Source organism: Coregonus clupeaformis, chromosome 20 (assembly GCF_020615455.1).
Source record: "Coregonus clupeaformis isolate EN_2021a chromosome 20, ASM2061545v1, whole genome shotgun sequence".
Taxonomy (NCBI): domain Eukaryota; kingdom Metazoa; phylum Chordata; class Actinopteri; order Salmoniformes; family Salmonidae; genus Coregonus; species Coregonus clupeaformis.
In genome coordinates, this window is record NC_059211.1 from 25,975,546 (window position 1) to 25,991,892 (window position 16,347).

Sequence of the window (16,347 nt, forward strand, 5' to 3'; positions counted from 1 at the left end):
ATCAGTTTCTAAAATGAAATACAAACACCAAGGGTTCCATATGTAACAGTGTTGCTTCCGTCCCTCTCCACGCCCCTACCTGGGCTTTAACCAGGGACCCTCTGCACACATCGACAACAGTCACCCTCGAAGCACCGTTACCCATCTCTCCACAAAAGCCGCGGTTGCTCCACAAAAGCCACGGCCCTTGCAGAGCAAGGGAAACAACTACTTCAAGGTCTCAGAGTGAGTGACGTCACCGATTGAAACGCTACTAGTGCGCACCGCTAACTAGCTAGCCATTTCACACCGGTTACACATACACACATACAATTTTGAACACATTAACGTCCAAGTCAAAAAAAGAAATATCCTATGTTCAATGGATTGTAGTTGAATTGAAGATTAATTGACTTCTACCATTGATAAAATGTACAGTTTACTACAGGAAGCTGAGGGTTTAAACCAGGGGTTTGAAACTCATTCCACAGACAGCCTAGTGCCCGTTGGTTTTTCCTTTCAGTTAAGACCTAGATAACCAGGTGAGGGGAGTTCCTTACTAATCAGTGACCTTAATTCATCAATCAAGTACAAGGGGGGAGGGAAAACCCGCAGACACTCGGCCCTCAGTGGAACGAGTTTGACACGTGGTCTAAACAGACGACATACTACCAGAGTGGATAAGGCTAATATGGTTGTGGATGCCTTTTGGGAACTTCATGAAAGAAAGGAGTTGGTCTAGAGGAGTGGAAACCCTTATTGACATCCCAAAGCTTAATTCCCTTCTGATGTTGGGTCAGTGTTGGTCTGTCTACGAGTTGAGTTCTATTTTCTAGACTAGAGAAACTATTACTGATTAGCCATTGCATTGTTTCACTTTCATTGAAGTCATAAAGATAAAGTTTTGCCATAAACACACTGGATCACACAACAAAGGTCCTTATGTTTAAAACATTGAGAAACTTTATCCACTGGTGCATAGGGTTATGGACAGCTCCATATGAGCTGCAGATTTTAGAAATACATTTGAGATTGACTTTTACTGCAACATGGTCTGAAAATATCAAAAAATGCAATCTGTTTCCAGACTTAAATACAAAACACCAGGGATTCCATACAGACGTAAACATTTTGCCCCATTAACTTCCAACTCAAAAAGAGGAAATATCCACAAGAACAAAATACAAAACGGGTCACTCGTTTCCTCGGCGACTCTTCTTGTGGCTCTTTTTTGAACTCCTGGAATAGAGAGGAAGAAATAAAACAGTAGGTGAACCATAAACCAGGTTTCCATCCAACCATTTCATGCGCATTAATTACACTACGCATTAAAAAAGTAAGACCGGGCTGATGGAAACAGGAAATGCCGGTACAATTCTATAAATTAACAGACAATGTTTGTTCAACACGGTGAGATCTTTTTGTGTTGGTAAAATTAATTATGCGAGAAATGGCGGTGAAAACGCCTTTATACGCAAATATTGATATAATAAATCACCATATGGAAGTAAACTTGGGGAGTCCCGTCGTGTGGTCCCTCCCACTACGACTGGGAAAAGTGTGCAGTTTATTAGGCTATAGATTAAAGAAGTGATGAACTTCACAGGGTGGTGAAGGGGAAGGTGATGAGTTTGATGCTCCTTTCCAATAAACAGTGAGGGACTTATTCTGGTGAAAATAATCTTGCTCTTATCCATAATAATCTCATCATGTAGGTAGCCTACCCACACTGTATCCACAAGCTGTTAGTTAGAGCGCATGCGCCAAAGCCAGAGTGGGTACATTTGCTATATAACGCCACAGTTTTTGTGACAAACCCATCAGTAGAGTTGAGAATGCGATGGAAACCAATTGAACTTGTTTTTCTGTACATGGGAATTTAACGGCAAAATACATCTTTATGTGCACTACATCATCCCTCACAGCCTTTTATCTGCAATAAGTCCATTTGATGGAAACACATCCCTGGTGGGAAAATGGGCTTATAGTTTCATGCAGATTTTAGAATATTCACATGAAAATCTGTCACCAATTGGATGGAAACCTAGCTACTCTCACTAAAAAACATCTACATCTTTCATATGCTGGTATTCACAGACAATTTAACTACACCAATAACATAGAAAGATGCATTTTAAACTAGTATAGTGGTGAGGTTCTTTCTTTCTCTTGCTCCATTACTTACCTCTCTGGGGATTTGGAGTGACTGCGATGCCTGTGGCTTCTGTGATGGCCTGGGACAAAACAGAGCAGCTCTCGGTCAGACTGGGACTATTGTTACAAACATCTTAAAAAAGTCACATGATTACAGCTGACACTACCAGTCACAAGCATAAACACAGATGTGACTTTTGATGTAGTGCGATGCAGGTTGGCGTTGCTATGATACCTGGGGACTTTGAGCGATGACGTCTCTCTCGGGAACGGCTGCGGTGGCGACGGGGGCTTTTGCTGCGGTGGCGCTCTCGTCTGGGGGATGGGCTGTGTGTTAAAACAGAAACAATACAGCCAACATTAATAGAGGGCACTGCTTGTAAGTAACCAGGACCACAGTCAATTAAATCTGAGTTTCAGTTATTTTATATATCAAACACTAAATTCTTTAACATTATATTTAATAACTGAGTTTACCATCTGACGGTACAATGGAAAACACAAGGAAAATCCAACAGAAAATAACCCAGGTAGAGACTCTACATACCTTCGTCTCTTGGGTGATCTGCTCCTCCTGGGCAGAATAAAAAGGATAAAATATGTTTAGTGTCTTGAGGATGTGAAAGGAAATTAATTCTGAGTATATGTAAATGTATTTGGCGAATAAAGATATTTCTGGACTTTAGATTAGATAAATTACTAGTTACCGTCTGGGTGAATGGCTGCGTTTGTAGCGTGGAGAGGGCGAGCGGCGAGGGCGGTCGTTGTCCCGGTAACTCCGTCTGTGGGGCTCCGGGGTCTGAACTCTCTCTGGCTGTAGACATTTGAACAGACAGACAGGAGACATACATGGACAGAGTGAAACAACATTTGCATTCCTACAACTACTACACTAACCTAAGTTTAGTCAACTTTATAGTTAGGCCATGCCTAGGTGGAGAAAGTTAAGATGACAACCTTCTCCTCTTCCTCCTCTTCCTCGTCACTGGTCTCCACTTCATCCAGGTCCTCTTCTAGGGCGCTGATGCGTGTGTCTAACAACTCCGCCTCCTCAAGGACCTGTCTTTTCTGTAGTCAACACACACAAAATAACATCAGCAGTCTAGGTCAGTGAAACAAGGAATGTGAGCACATACAAGGGGGGTAGACTTACCTGAAGCCTGGGAAGGATGATGTCACACATTCTCTCAGCGTGTAGCAGTTCATCAATAAACTCATCTACATGTTGCAGCTCAAACTCTGAAACAAACAGTGAAAGGATATGGTGCCATTTAAAACCAGGATACATTTTGCAATGTGCAATCATTCCATAATACACATTAACGAAAGGACTCACCTCCATTTCGGTTCTGACTCTTGATTTTTCGATAGTCGTTGTACAGTGGTTCCAGGTATTTGTAGCAATCCACTGATGTCCCAGTCAACCTCATGTACATTGCCCCAAGCAAGCGGACATACCTAAGGTGAAGACAAACATCATAGTGAGGTGTGTAATGCATGAACATACCGATTTTTTTATATCACACGTCAAGCTGGGAGTCAGAAGATAGTTGATCTAACTTTTCATTCATGATTAAATACAGAAAGACTTATAATAACCAGCACAAAAGCCAAAACGTACTTGAAATCCTCGTTCTTGATGAATTCTACGATGATGTCTTTTTCTGGCTGGATCTGCAGCATCTTCAGAGTGAGACACAGGAACGGTGTAGGTTTGATATTTCCTCCATAGACTCCTCCGACAAACTTCAGCGCCATGGCTTTGTCAACGACAAGTTCGGCTGTAGATCAAGGAGAAACGAGTGATTAGAAAGATGATCAAATATGGTGCGGTTTGGACAAAAGTTGGATTCAGATGTGTATTTAATAGCGAGGGACACATTTCACTTTACGTCTGGTAAGTAGAGTTTCTAGAGGTTATACATATGCTTTTGTTGACAGGAAAAAATAGTTTGGGGGAAGCCAGCTATATTATGGTAGGGTTATTTTCTGTCGCCACCCACCAGAACGATGCACAATTTAGGGAGTTCAACCAATACACAGACTCTCCCAAAGCTAGCCAAGACCGTGTATAGGCATGGCATCAAGTGAGGCTACCTAAGCCAATACTTTTGCTGTGCATAAACCTCATTTTAGTGAGTGAGTGTAATTAAGTGTAAGTAGCTAACAGGGTAACATTTACTAGACGCTAGCACACTTCCTACTAGTTACTTTGTTTACATGTGTGGTATTTGTATTTCAAGCTAAAGTACCTAGCGTTAGCTGTTAGTTAGCTAGCTCCAACTCACCAGTCAGTCCAAAGCATTCTTCTTTCCAATATTTTGATTCATAGATTCGAGTACGAATAATTTTCTCTACCAAGTATTGTGGATTTGTTCCATGTATACTGTTTGCATCTTTAACAGTCCTATTTGCCATTTTTACTGGTCAAACCTGAATGAAAAATGAGTTCCTGTGGTAAACGAATTCGCATTAGAAGTTGCTGTATATCTTCCTGTGTAACAACGTACACTTCCGGGGCAGAATGCGAAGGCGGTCATTGGTCGATACTTCAGTCACATGCCAATCACGCAATTTTTCGCGCGAAAGTTAGCTAGTGCAGCGACACAATCCATTGTACTAGACTATTTCTTTTTTTTTGTTATCTAGCTACGTGTAAAATATAACTAGCTATATTACTACACTATAGTGCATCTTCGTTTATATTAAACTGCTTGAAATTTGATCAACTTGCCCGTTCGACTCTTATCAGACTCTCTTCTCTGTGAGTATTGCAGCTAGCCTATTCATAGAGGTTAGCTAGCTAGCAAGCTAACTAAGGCCACATTGCTCCTTGGGTTCTCGAGAGCAAGTATGGCAACTAGCTAACGTGAATTATCTTTGTCCCAAGTAACCAAGTCTTGATTTACTCACTGTGTCAAAATGTGTCTTCTGTAAAAGGTCTGCAATTATGGTCCGCTACTTTACAAGATTGAGAGTAAGACGTATCTACAAATGGGGCGGAAGACCGACTAACTTCGACAGAAAATTTAAGAGTTTTGTCTTTGAGTAAGTTTCAACTTAGTGTCATAACATACATTTGCCTCGAGCATCGGCAATTATGCTGTTAATTCATATTTTGTTCCACTTGATTTCCAATGGAAACAATGTTTGTTGGTCTTTTTCTCTAGTTATTTGAAAATTAGTGTGGAGGGTCAGGAGGGAGTCACCACTGTAACCCCTGGCCAGTACATCCTCATTGAGGGAGATGATGATGACAACCCATTCGTTGCCAAGCTTCTCAAGTTCTTTGGCGATGGTGAGTTATGGTTTAATGTTATGCAATGTACTTAAGGGCTTGCGACTTAAAGGCGGTATGAACTGTTGTTGTTGCTCAGATGAATTTGGCAGAAATACGTTGAAAATGCTCTGTTATGTGGGGAAACGTTGTCATCCTTATTTCAAGCATCTAGGACTAGGTAACAAAGTGGATCATGTCCTGCAATGACCTTATGCATGTGTCTATGGTCCTCAGAGTCCCACAAGCAGAAGAAGGCGCTGGTGCAGTGGTTTGTGCGCTTGTCTGAGGTGCCCCGCAACAAGAAGAAGCTGCTGGGCAGGAGTCCCCACCCCCAGGAGATCTTCTACTATCTGGGACGTGGCTGTGACGATGAGATCAACGCAGAGTCCATCCTTGGCACTGTGCATGTGAGGCAGGATAGTTCACCAGTAGAACCGTGGTGTTAGCACCTGTGCTCTTGAGCATTGGCCCTCTCAATGATTCTTAGATGTGTTTTTCCTTGTCCCTATTCACTTAGGATTGCTTTCGTAGTTGTTCGGTTCTGGGTTATTTGCTCAGTCTTTTGTGACTCTTGACCTTATAAAAGCACTTAACAAATGTCGTTGTTTGATTTGATAAGGATTCTGATGCCATTTGAACATCTTCCCTCTGCTCCCCAGGTCCAGCACGTCCCTGAAGATACTCCTTTTCCAGAGCCTGGAACCAAGGACACCCTCTATGTGAAGCTGTCCTGGAACACCAAGGCCTTCAATGTCTTAGACCCTGTCCTGATGCAGGATACCCCTGCCTCACCCCCTCCCAAACCTGCTCTCCCTCAGTTTCCCCCCTGTTCTTCCCCCGTGGCAGCCCCTGTGTCTCGGGGCCCAGTGCGTCATACCCTGCCCACCCCGGACCCCACAGTGATGAGGAGAGCAGGGTCTGTGTCTGACACTAGAGCCACCATGAGCGCCGGAAAGATGGTCACCCGCGAGGCAGAGTCGAGCCACTCTGCCTCCAAGCTCTCTGCCTCTAAAATTCTGAGCGCCAAGAGGAGGGACAGCGCTGCAGACACACCGGGTGTACGCAAGAAACTACACCTCAGCATCGGGTCCAGTGAGTGTCTTATCTCAGGATGTGATCATCTCAAATGACTTCATTTTGAACAGTGTGTTGGTCAAGAGGAGATGGTGTAGCGCCTGGGAGAGCGGGTCCTGGTGGTGTAACGTGTGTGTGTCTTCTCCTACAAGGTCCAGGGAAGATAATGACCAGAGAAGATGACCTCTGTGAGCTCTTGGCTGAAGAGGTGGAGTCAGAGAAAGTTCTGGCCCTCAAACTGAGCTCCTCAGTTTCACACTCCCTCCAGCATGGCTACAGCCTCTCCCCCATGAGAAGTGGCCGCAAGACCCCTAACGGCCAGGGGGGGTTCCCCCGGAAGACCGCCTCCATCAGCCTGGACAGACTGTCTCCTACTGCTCTGGGAGAACAGGACTTCTCCAGGTAGGGTTAGACACAGAGTAGCCTTAACTCCAGCCGTTCTAAGTTGTGAAGTCTGGTACCACAGAAATAGACACAGTTATGTGTGATGCTGTTTATACAGGGCTTACAGGAGTTGTACAACGTTACACCGATCAGCTGGTGCCAATTATGTTAGATCTTAGCTATTTTAGCTATGTTTGCTTTGCAAAATAGCTACATGTCTGCCTACAAACATTACATTCTTAACACTATATTCATGCTCAATGTCCTGGTTGTGGAAGTTTTAACAACATCCTCCCATTGTCCTCCAATATACTGTGAGTAGTATCAGTAAGCCAGTGTGTCCCCTCATGCCCTCTCCAGTGACCTGTTGCTGGCTGTGTCTCCCCTGGCCCTAGAGGATGACGTATTTGAGGCAGGGTTACCTACAGACTCTGGCTCTGCCAAGACCCCCAAGAAGAGACAGGCCACCCCCAGGAGGAACTATGTTAGGGGGCAGAAGTGAGTGGGCCACCCCAGGTCCGGTGACAGGAGCACGGATGTGGTTGTGGGGGCGGGGGTTAGCGGTCAGACAGGGGAGCACTTGGTGGGAGCTTGCCTGTCTATATCTTAATAGACATGGCTTCACAGCAGATGGTACATAGTTCCACTGGTTTTATTTGAGATGGCTTAAAAGCTAATAAGATACTTCACTTAGCCGATGTTGATAAGCAAGCAGTGTGTCACTATGGGTGGCTAGTTTTACTACGGCCAGCTAAGTTACTCGCCTCACCTTAACCAATAGACGAGTCACATATTTGTACAAATAGTAGATTGCAAATTGAGTGTCTTGACTCATCCACTTTTCTGTCTTCCCAAAGAGCTACCACCCCCTCCAGGAGGAAAGAGTCCGCCATGACCATGAGAGAGCCGGCTCTGGGGGTGCTGTGAGTATCTAACAGTCTGATCGATCAGTCACATTATTGATTACTCTAATCTTCTTATGATCCCATGTATATTATTTCTTATTATCGTCTGTTTATCTCAGGGCGGAGGAGGACTTTGAGAACTCTCCCAAGCAGCCGATTGCCATGACGCCTCGCTCCAAGAGGAAGTCAGCCCAGCTGGTGTCATCACGTATCAGGAAGCAGTTGTAAGTACTGGCTGCCATGTGACTTATAGGTATGCCCCATAGAGAATGATAGAGGCCTCTAGATGGATAAAACCTGTTTTTGTGTAGACATTACCATTGAAGGCTTCCACCATTTTAAAGTAGTCAACTATGGGTTAAGGAAGGATCATCCAGGGCATCGGGATTCCATCCAGGGCATCGGGAGGGATCAGCCAATTAATTCTACTTGAGAGCAAACATTCCATAACTGCGGATGGCAGTAATTCACCAACCTTTGCTTTATACCTGTTCAAACAACACACTCCAGGTGGCAGTATGCACACTTGCAGTTTGTATCCCAATTCATAGAAGTAGTAGAAGAAAATGGACTACTTCAAAATGGAGATGGCCTCAATGGCGCTGCCAAAGATGATCTGTTATATTGACAAGACAGATGAGTGACCGCTCTAACAATGGAAATACATGTCCTCAAAGATGGAAGCACTGTACTGTCTTTGACGGGAGGAGGTGGGACCATTATAGCCAATGAACAACTCCGATATAATGTAGTTTTTTCCCCCAAAGTTGCCGAAATGCCACGTGCGTCCACTTATATCAGTGCATTCGTAACAACCTGATGTTGTGGAATAACCACTATACTTTATTACAAATAAGGTCTTACAGAGTTTTTGTTGCATCAAGAAATGACTTTATTAAAGGTTCAACAAAGCCGATACCAGTCTGCAGAGTGGCACACCCCCTTACGGTCTCCCTCCAACTTATATAGTCCTCTTCAGTTTTCCCGCTCTTTTAACGCTCCGCCCACTTCCTTTGTCTCTGAGAGCGGCTAAACTCAACTTTCATTAAGTTCAGAGTACTACAATCAATCAACCCTTATCTTGCAAAAACACTCATGTTTAGTTCAACCCTGGCTCTTTTCACTGTGTTTGAAGACAGAAACAAACGGCCCAAGCCAGTTTCAGTCTTTGATCTGTTAAGACAACCATGGATCTAAGTAAGAGCAAGCAATCTGACCCTAGGTCAGATTCCCTCTTTACCACCATACACAGTGAAATGACCCAATTACATTCCTGGCCCAGTAACAAATAATTCTAACTATGTTTGTGATTAACCCAGTTTTATCTGATAATCCATTAAAAAATACACATCACTGATCATTACGAAACTTCTATTAGATCAAATAAGCCTCGTAGAAAATTAGCAATTCCTATTTTTGTTGACTAAATTAGACACTCTTTGACCGCCATACAAAAACTTGCCTCTTTCTCTCTGGCGCTGCCGATGCGCTCACAGATGGCATAATGGGACAGATACACAGAAAAGTCCTCTAATTCTATCTCTGGTATGCCCCTACTGGCTGAAAGGAACTGTGACCCTCTAAGGAGTAATTTGAAGCGTTCACTTCTGAGTGATTTTAAATGAGTTGAAAAAAATGTAATGCTATTGACGGGTTGTTTAATGATAATTCAATGTGGTGGGTGCCACCAATTTATGTTATCACATCAACTCAGTTCAATTTGCATCTCAAGAAATACATATATTTTTAAATACTTCCCCTTCTACAAAGTACTTTTGCAATGCCATTTTGAAGTATTATTTACTAAAATGTGTTAATTTGTTTTGTAGGAATCTGATGGACAATACCCAGGAGCTAAACTCCGATGGAGAGGAAGATGATGATGATGATGACTGTTTCGTTCCCTCCAAGAAGGACCTACAGAGCAGCAGCGATGAAGAGATGGAGGAAGAGCAGGCAGAGAGTGAGGAAGAGACCGTGGTGAGGAAGACCAGAGGAAGACCTCAAAAGACCCCCGCCAGGACCCCAATCAAAACGCTCAGCAAGAAAGTACGTATGGCTATGGTAGGCTTCTGTGGTGCCTGTCTAATATTCATATTTTTCCATTCTGTCGTGAGCTGAGAAAGGGATCGAGGAATTCTGTTTCTTTTCCATGTTTTCCCATCCAGGTCAACCCCAGTACCCCCCGGACCCCCCGTCATGCCACTCCTAGTACCCACCGGACCCCCCGTCATGCCACTCCCAGTACCCCCCGGACCCCCCGTCATGCCACTCCTAGTATTCCCAGCCGGACTATTCCAGCCAGGCAGCCTGGGAACGTCCTGGAGGACGCCAGGGCTAGGTGAGAACAAACTGGGATCCTATCCAAACAGTAGATTTCAGCCAATGATTTACGTCTGTGTTTATTTAAGTCAGGGATGGGCAACTTTGATGGGAGTGGGGGCCACAAAAAATATGGACTCATCATGAAGGGCCGCAGCTGTCTCTTCCGTGTAGGGAGTTAAAAAAAAAAGTTTTATTGGGCTCCTTAACAGCTTCTACCCCCAAGCCATAAGACTACTGAACAATTAATCAAATGGCCACCGGGACTATTTACATTGACACCCCTTTGTTTTTACACTGCTGCTCCTCGCTCGCTGTTTATTATCTATGCATAGTCACTTTACCCCTACCTACATGTACAAATTACCTCGACTAACCTGTACCCCCGCACCTTGACTCGGTACCGGTACCCCCTGTATATAGCTTCATTATTGTTATTTTATTGTGTTACTTTTTAATTTATTTTTAACTTTTAGTTTATTTAGTAAATATTTTCTAAACTCTATTTCTTGAACTGCATTGTTGGTTAAGGGCTTGTAAGTAAGTGTTTCACAGTAAGGTCTACACCTGTTGTATTTGGTGCATGTGGCAAATCCATTTGATATTTGTGTGTGTGTGTCCCTGTCTGCAGGCTGCATGTGTCGGCAGTACCAGAGTCTCTTCCCTGTAGGGAGCAGGAGTTCCAGGATATCTATAACTTTGTGGAGAGCAAGGTCATGGACGGGACCGGAGGGTAAGATTGACTGACACCTCGCTACGTTTCAGAAAATCTTGTTACTGTATGAACCCCATACAGTGAGGGGGGAAAAGTATTTGATCCCCTGCTGATTTTGTACGTTTTCCCACTGACAAAGAAATGATCAGTCTATAATTTTAATGGTAGGTTTATTTGAACAGTGAGAGACAGAATAACAACAAAAAAATCCAGAAAAACGCATGTCAAAAATGTTATAAATTGATTTGCATTTTAATGATGGAAATAAGTATTTGACCCCTCTGCAAAACATGACTTAGTACTTGGTGGCAAAACCCTTGTTGGCAATCACAGAGGTCAGACGTTTCTTGTAGTTGGCCACCAGTTTTGCACACATCTCAGGAGGGATTTTGTCCCACTCCTCTTTGCAGATCTTCTCCAAGTCATTAAGGTTTCGAGGCTGACGTTTGGCAACTCGAACCTTCAGCTCCCTCCACAGATTTTCTATGGGATCAAGGTCTGGAGACTGGCTAGGCCACTCCAGGACCTTAATGTGCTTCTTCTTGAGCCACTCCTTTGTTGCCTTGGCCGTGTGTTTTGGGTCATTGTCATGCTGGAATACCCATCCACGACCCATTTTCAATGCCCTGGCTGAGGGAAGGAGGTTCTCACCCAAGATTTGACGGTACATGGCCCCGTCCATCGTCCCTTTGATGCGGTGAAGTTGTCCTGTCCCCTTAGCAGGAAAACACCCCAAAGCATAATGTTTCCACCTGTGATTGTTTTTGATGGAAAATTGACTTTTGTTTCTTATGTCGCTGCGAGTAATGTCAACGTTCCTTAACTTGATGGAAAACGGGTTACAGTAGCCTGTTGTCTGTCCTCCAGGTGTATGTACATCTCTGGTGTTCCGGGAACTGGGAAAACCGCCACTGTCCACGAGGTTATCCGCTGTCTACAGCACGCCTCTGATATGGATGAAATCCCCACGTTCCGATTCATTGAGATCAATGGCATGAAAATGACAGACCCTCACCAGGCCTACGTCCAGATTCTACAGGTACACACACAGACCTAGACACACACACCAAGTATCAGTGTAACTCCTGACCGTGTGTTCTCCTCCAGAAACTGACAGACCAGAAGGCGACAGCTGACCACGCTGCAGCCCTATTGGAGAAGAGGTTCAGTAACCCCGCCCCCAAGAAGGAGACCACCGTGCTACTGGTGGACGAGGTAAGGCCACTGTCTCGACTCTTAAGGATAGGAGAATACGTTTTTATTTTGGACGTAACCATTGTTGACCCCAACTGGGAGATGCTGATGATGGATTTCAAGACAGAGAATTGTCTCCGTTCTATACTCATTCGCTCTACTCTACATATTTCTATGACTGACTCCATTAGAAATAGAATTACGCATCATTGACTTGAATGGAGATGCCCGTTCATTCTGTTTTTTTATGACTGACCCTGTGTTTCCCTCCCCCCTCTAGCTGGACCTGCTGTGGACCAGGAAGCAGAATGTCATGTACAACCTGTTTGATTGGCCGACGCGGCGCCACGCCCGCCTGGTGGTGCTGACCATCGCCAACACCATGGACCTGCCCGAGAGGATCATGATCAACAGGGTGGCCAGCAGACTGGTAAAGACCATGGAGATACTTCAGCGCAGTGGTTGTCAAACATCTCCTCGGGGACCCAGACGTTTCACAATTTGGAAGTAGGCCTGACCTAGTTCACCTGATTCTCCTAGTCAAGGGCTTGATGACCGGTTGAATCAGGTTTGCTAGCTCTGGAATAGATCAAACGCATAGACGTGTTGGCTGACAATGTTACGAAAATGATGTACGTACATCGACGTGGTCGGACTGCAAGCTTTGTTATTATTCTGAACGGTCGGATAGCTAGCAACAATGACAAGAAGCACGTGTCGATTTTGTTGCTATACAACCAACCCGTCTATGGAACGGCCTGCTGGGGTTCCAGAGGAGCGGTTGGAGAACCACTGCATTAGTGTTCCATTTTAATTCTCTATTAAGGACACTCCCCACCACACGAGGGCGCTGTTAGATTGGTGGGGCTGGGCTGGCAATCACCACTGCTTTCATATGAGCTTCCATGTGGCAGCTTTTACTGTATATAGTCTGTATTGCTGTGAAATTCTTTCAGCGTGTATGCGGGCCTCTTCAAGTGCAGATCAAACCAGTGTCAATATGGGAGTGTTTGTGTTTAACTGTAACTTCCTGTGCGTGTCTCTCTCTCTCCCTCTGTCTGTGTGTGTGTGTCCAGGGCCTGACCAGGATGTCATTCCAGCCATACAGCTTCAAGCAGCTGCAGCAGATCATCATGTCCAGACTGAACAAGGTCAAGGCCTTCGAGGAGGACGCTATGCAGCTGGTCTCCAGAAAGGTAGGTCATGTTGTCGCTCTATTATTCAGCCCAGGGGTGTACAACTCAGATCCTTGCGTTCCACAGTCCTGCTGTTTTTTAATTTCTCCCTGCCTCTTAATTGGTCAGTTAATGGAATCTATTGGATCCATACTGAGAAGTGTTCTGTGTGGCTTTACCCATCGGTCAGTGGTGTCTGTCTCTGAGCGCTGTCCCCCTCCCGTCCTCCAGGTGGCAGCGTTGTCAGGAGATGCCCGACGCTGTCTGGACATCTGTCGTCGCGCCACTGAGATCTGCGAACACGCCGCCTCGCACCCGTCCTCCACGGGATTGGTGGGAATTAGTCATGTGATGGAGGCGCTGGATGAGATGTTCTCCTCCTCCTACATCACAGCCATCAGGTAAGAGACATCCCATTGGCCCAGAGAGCTGTCAGTCTGAATGAATTGGCCCAGAGAACTGTCAGTCTGAAATCTCTGTGTTAGGTGTGCATCGTTGCAGGAGCAGCTCTTCCTGAGGGCGGTCATTGCTGAGTTCAGGCGGCTGGGACTGGAGGAGGCCACTTTCCAACAGGTAAAGGCCCTAATGAGGACAACATTGATTTACTACAGCTCTTGCTCAACACATCTTTCCCTCTTTTAGCTGCATTGTGGAGTTTTCCTGAAGTTCCCTTATCTAAAGTCCACTGTCCCCTTGTCCCAGGTGTTTGTGCAGCACCGGGCTCTGTGTCGTGTGGATGGCCTGCAGCCCATCAGCGTGTCCGAGGGTCTGGCAGTGTGTCAGCGTCTGGGGGCGTGTCGTCTGCTGCTGCTGGAGGCCAGCCGTCTAGACGTGCTACAGCGGGTCAGACTCAACGTCAGCCAGGATGACGTGCTCTACGCACTCAAAGCTGTCAGAGACTGAGCACCACCGGGTGTCTGAAGGTACAGGGGGGAGGATGAGGGTCTGTGGTCCTAACTCAAGAATGTGTTATTGGGGCCTAGAAGGGAACCTGCTCCATCTATACCAGTCAACTTATTGTTTTACAACAACCAATATCCCTCTCTCACACTACAACTCATCAGGACCACCGTTGGACCACATAGTCCCATGCCTCAACCACATGCAATAGTACTGTACCACTCAGGAATGGGAATCCCACAGACGGACATCTGTGTCTATGGTGGCTCAGTTTGGTTTGATGCCGTCTTCTGAGAGGTTTTAGGACATCCTCTGTTTTAGTATTCTTTTACGAATGCTTTTCAATGTCATCGTTGTCAGCACAATACATTTCTGGAAGCTCTTGCAGTGTACTTAAATATTTGATGGAATTCTGTCATAATCCAAGAACACAAGAAATCATGACTTCTATTAAATATGTTTTACGTTTGTTTACTGAAAATTGCCCTTGTTACAAACTTTAAGGATATTTAGATCTGGTTTTAACTCGTTGATGGGAGGAGAGCTAGTTTCCCATCAGTTAGCAATTTGACTTTCCTCTTTATCCTTATTCAAACATTTTAAAGTTGCTCTTGTTGGTTTTAGGATGTTCTTGATTATTGTTATGTGTGAATATTGTATCTACAAATGTAATAAAGATATTGAACAATACTTGTGTATGAAGGCCTAGTTTTCCATTCTTCATGTACTCCTGATTACATTACTTGAACAATTTACCTGCACAGGTATTGCTTTCCAGAGGTTAGAATGAACAAAGCATATTTTGTAGGGAGGAGCTAATGATAGACATACAGCGCATTCGGAAAGTATTCAGACCCCTTTTCCCACATTTTGTTACGTTACAGCCTTATTCTAAAATGGATACAATATTTTTTTGCCCCTCAATCTACACACTATCCAATAATGACAAAGCAAAAACAGGTTTTTATAAATGTTTGCTAATTTATAAGTATTCAGACCCTTTGCTATGAGACTCGAAATTGAGCACCGGTGCATCCTTTTCCATTGAACATCCTTGATGTTTCTACAACTTGATTGGAGTACACCTGTGGTAAATTCAATTGATTGGACATGATTTGGAAAGGCACACACCTGTCTATATAAGGTCCCACAGTTGACAGTGCATGTCAGAGCAAAAACCAAGCCATGAGGTCGAAGGAATTGTCCATAGAGCTCCGAGACAGGATTGTGTCGAGGCACAGATCTGGAGAAGGGTACCAAAAATGTCTGCAGCATTGACGGTCCCCAAGAACACAGTGGCCTCCATTCTTAAATGGAAGAAGTTTGGAACCACCAAGACTCTTCCTAGAGCTGGCCACCTGGCCAAACAGCAATCGGGGGAGAAGGGCCTTGGTCAGGGAGGTGACCAAGAACCCAATGGTCCCTCTGACAGAGCTCCAGAGTTCCTCTGTGGAGATGGGAGAACCTTCCAGAAGGCCAACCATCTCTGCAGCACTCCACCAATCAGCTCTTTATGGTAGAGTGGCCAGACGGAAGCCACTCCTCAGTAAAAGACACATGACAGCCCACTTGGAGTTTGCCAAAAGCCACCTAAAGGACTCTCAGACCATGAGAAACAAGATTGAACTCTTTGGCCTGAATGCCAAGCGTCACTTCTGGAGGAAACCTGGCACCATCCCTACGGTGAAGCATGGTGATGTCAGCATCATGCTGTGGGATGTTTTTCAGCGGCAGGGACTAGGAGACTAGTCAGGATCGAGGGAAAGATGAACGGAGCAAAGGACAGCAAGATCCTTGATGAAAACCTGCTCAGGACCTCAGACTTGGGCGAAGGTTCACCTTCCATCAGGACAATGACCCTATGCACACAGCCAAGACGACGCAGGAGTGGCTTCGGGACAAGTCTCTGAATGTCCTTGAGTGGCCTGGACTTTAACCTGATCGAACATCTCTGGAGAGACCTGAAAATAGCGGTGCAGCGACGCTCCCCATCCAACCTGACAGAGCTTGAGAGGATCTGCAGAGAAGAATGGGAGAAACTCCCCAAATACAGGTGTGCCAAACTTGTAGCGTCATACTTAAGAAAACTCGAGGCTGTAATCGCTGCCAAAGGTGGTTCAACAAAGTACTGAGTAAAGGGTCAGAATACTTATGTAAATGTGATATTTCAATTGAATACATTTGCAAAAATGTCAAAACTGTTTTTGCTTTGTCATTATGGGGTATTGTGTGTAGATTAATGAGGATGTTTTTTTAAAATCCATT

General features: G+C 44.9%; 2 protein-coding genes across 5 annotated transcripts; one reads left to right on the forward strand and one right to left on the reverse strand.

Moving 5' to 3' along the window:
* Nucleotides 1-919: 919 nt before the first annotated feature.
* prpf38a (pre-mRNA processing factor 38A) lies at nucleotides 920-4,622 on the reverse strand. Its single transcript, XM_041838638.2, has 10 exons — nucleotides 4,422-4,622; nucleotides 3,755-3,914; nucleotides 3,470-3,591; nucleotides 3,287-3,372; nucleotides 3,091-3,201; nucleotides 2,841-2,947; nucleotides 2,681-2,707; nucleotides 2,369-2,460; nucleotides 2,165-2,213; nucleotides 920-1,218 (listed from the first exon to the last, which is right to left on the reverse strand). The coding sequence occupies exons 1-10, from the start codon at nucleotides 4,549-4,551 to the stop codon at nucleotides 1,173-1,175; spliced, it is 930 nt and encodes a 309-aa protein (XP_041694572.1). The 5' UTR covers nucleotides 4,552-4,622; the 3' UTR covers nucleotides 920-1,172.
* Nucleotides 4,623-4,695: 73 nt separating this feature from the next.
* orc1 (origin recognition complex, subunit 1) lies at nucleotides 4,696-14,772 on the forward strand. 4 transcript variants are annotated; one of them, XM_045205440.1, is made up of 20 exons: nucleotides 4,696-4,897; nucleotides 5,074-5,181; nucleotides 5,304-5,431; nucleotides 5,648-5,820; nucleotides 6,073-6,505; nucleotides 6,640-6,889; nucleotides 7,232-7,369; nucleotides 7,729-7,794; nucleotides 7,896-8,000; nucleotides 9,606-9,840; nucleotides 9,945-10,117; nucleotides 10,730-10,831; nucleotides 11,681-11,852; nucleotides 11,921-12,028; nucleotides 12,288-12,437; nucleotides 13,084-13,203; nucleotides 13,414-13,583; nucleotides 13,668-13,755; nucleotides 13,885-14,105; nucleotides 14,247-14,772. In XM_045205440.1, exons 2-19 carry the CDS (start codon nucleotides 5,084-5,086, stop codon nucleotides 14,083-14,085), a joined length of 2,910 nt encoding a protein of 969 aa, XP_045061375.1. In that variant the 5' UTR covers nucleotides 4,696-4,897; nucleotides 5,074-5,083; the 3' UTR covers nucleotides 14,086-14,105; nucleotides 14,247-14,772. The 4 variants fall into 4 exon arrangements, with proteins under 4 accessions (XP_045061375.1, XP_045061374.1, XP_041696424.2 ...); XM_045205439.1 differs by having other exon boundaries at nucleotides 13,885-14,772; XM_041840490.2 differs by having other exon boundaries at nucleotides 9,606-9,825; nucleotides 13,885-14,772.
* Nucleotides 14,773-16,347: the final 1,575 nt, after the last annotated feature.

Excerpts from the sequence above, each read along its gene's own strand:
- prpf38a (XM_041838638.2), bottom strand. The coding sequence starts at position 4,551 with ATGGCAAATAGGACTGTTAAAGATGCAAACAGTATACATGGAACAAAT. Across the intron at positions 3,202-3,286 it reads TCATCCTTCCCAGGCTTCAG|AAAAGACAGGTCCTTGAGGA; the intron begins GTAAGTCTACCC and ends TGTTGACTACAG. Across the intron at positions 2,461-2,680 it reads AGATCACCCAAGAGACGAAG|CCCATCCCCCAGACGAGAGC; the intron begins GTATGTAGAGTC and ends TTTAACACACAG.
- orc1 (XM_045205439.1), top strand. The coding sequence starts at position 5,084 with ATGGTCCGCTACTTTACAAGATTGAGAGTAAGACGTATCTACAAATGG. Across the intron at positions 12,029-12,287 it reads CCGTGCTACTGGTGGACGAG|CTGGACCTGCTGTGGACCAG; the intron begins GTAAGGCCACTG and ends TCCCCCCTCTAG. Across the intron at positions 13,756-13,884 it reads AGGAGGCCACTTTCCAACAG|GTGTTTGTGCAGCACCGGGC; the intron begins GTAAAGGCCCTA and ends CCCTTGTCCCAG.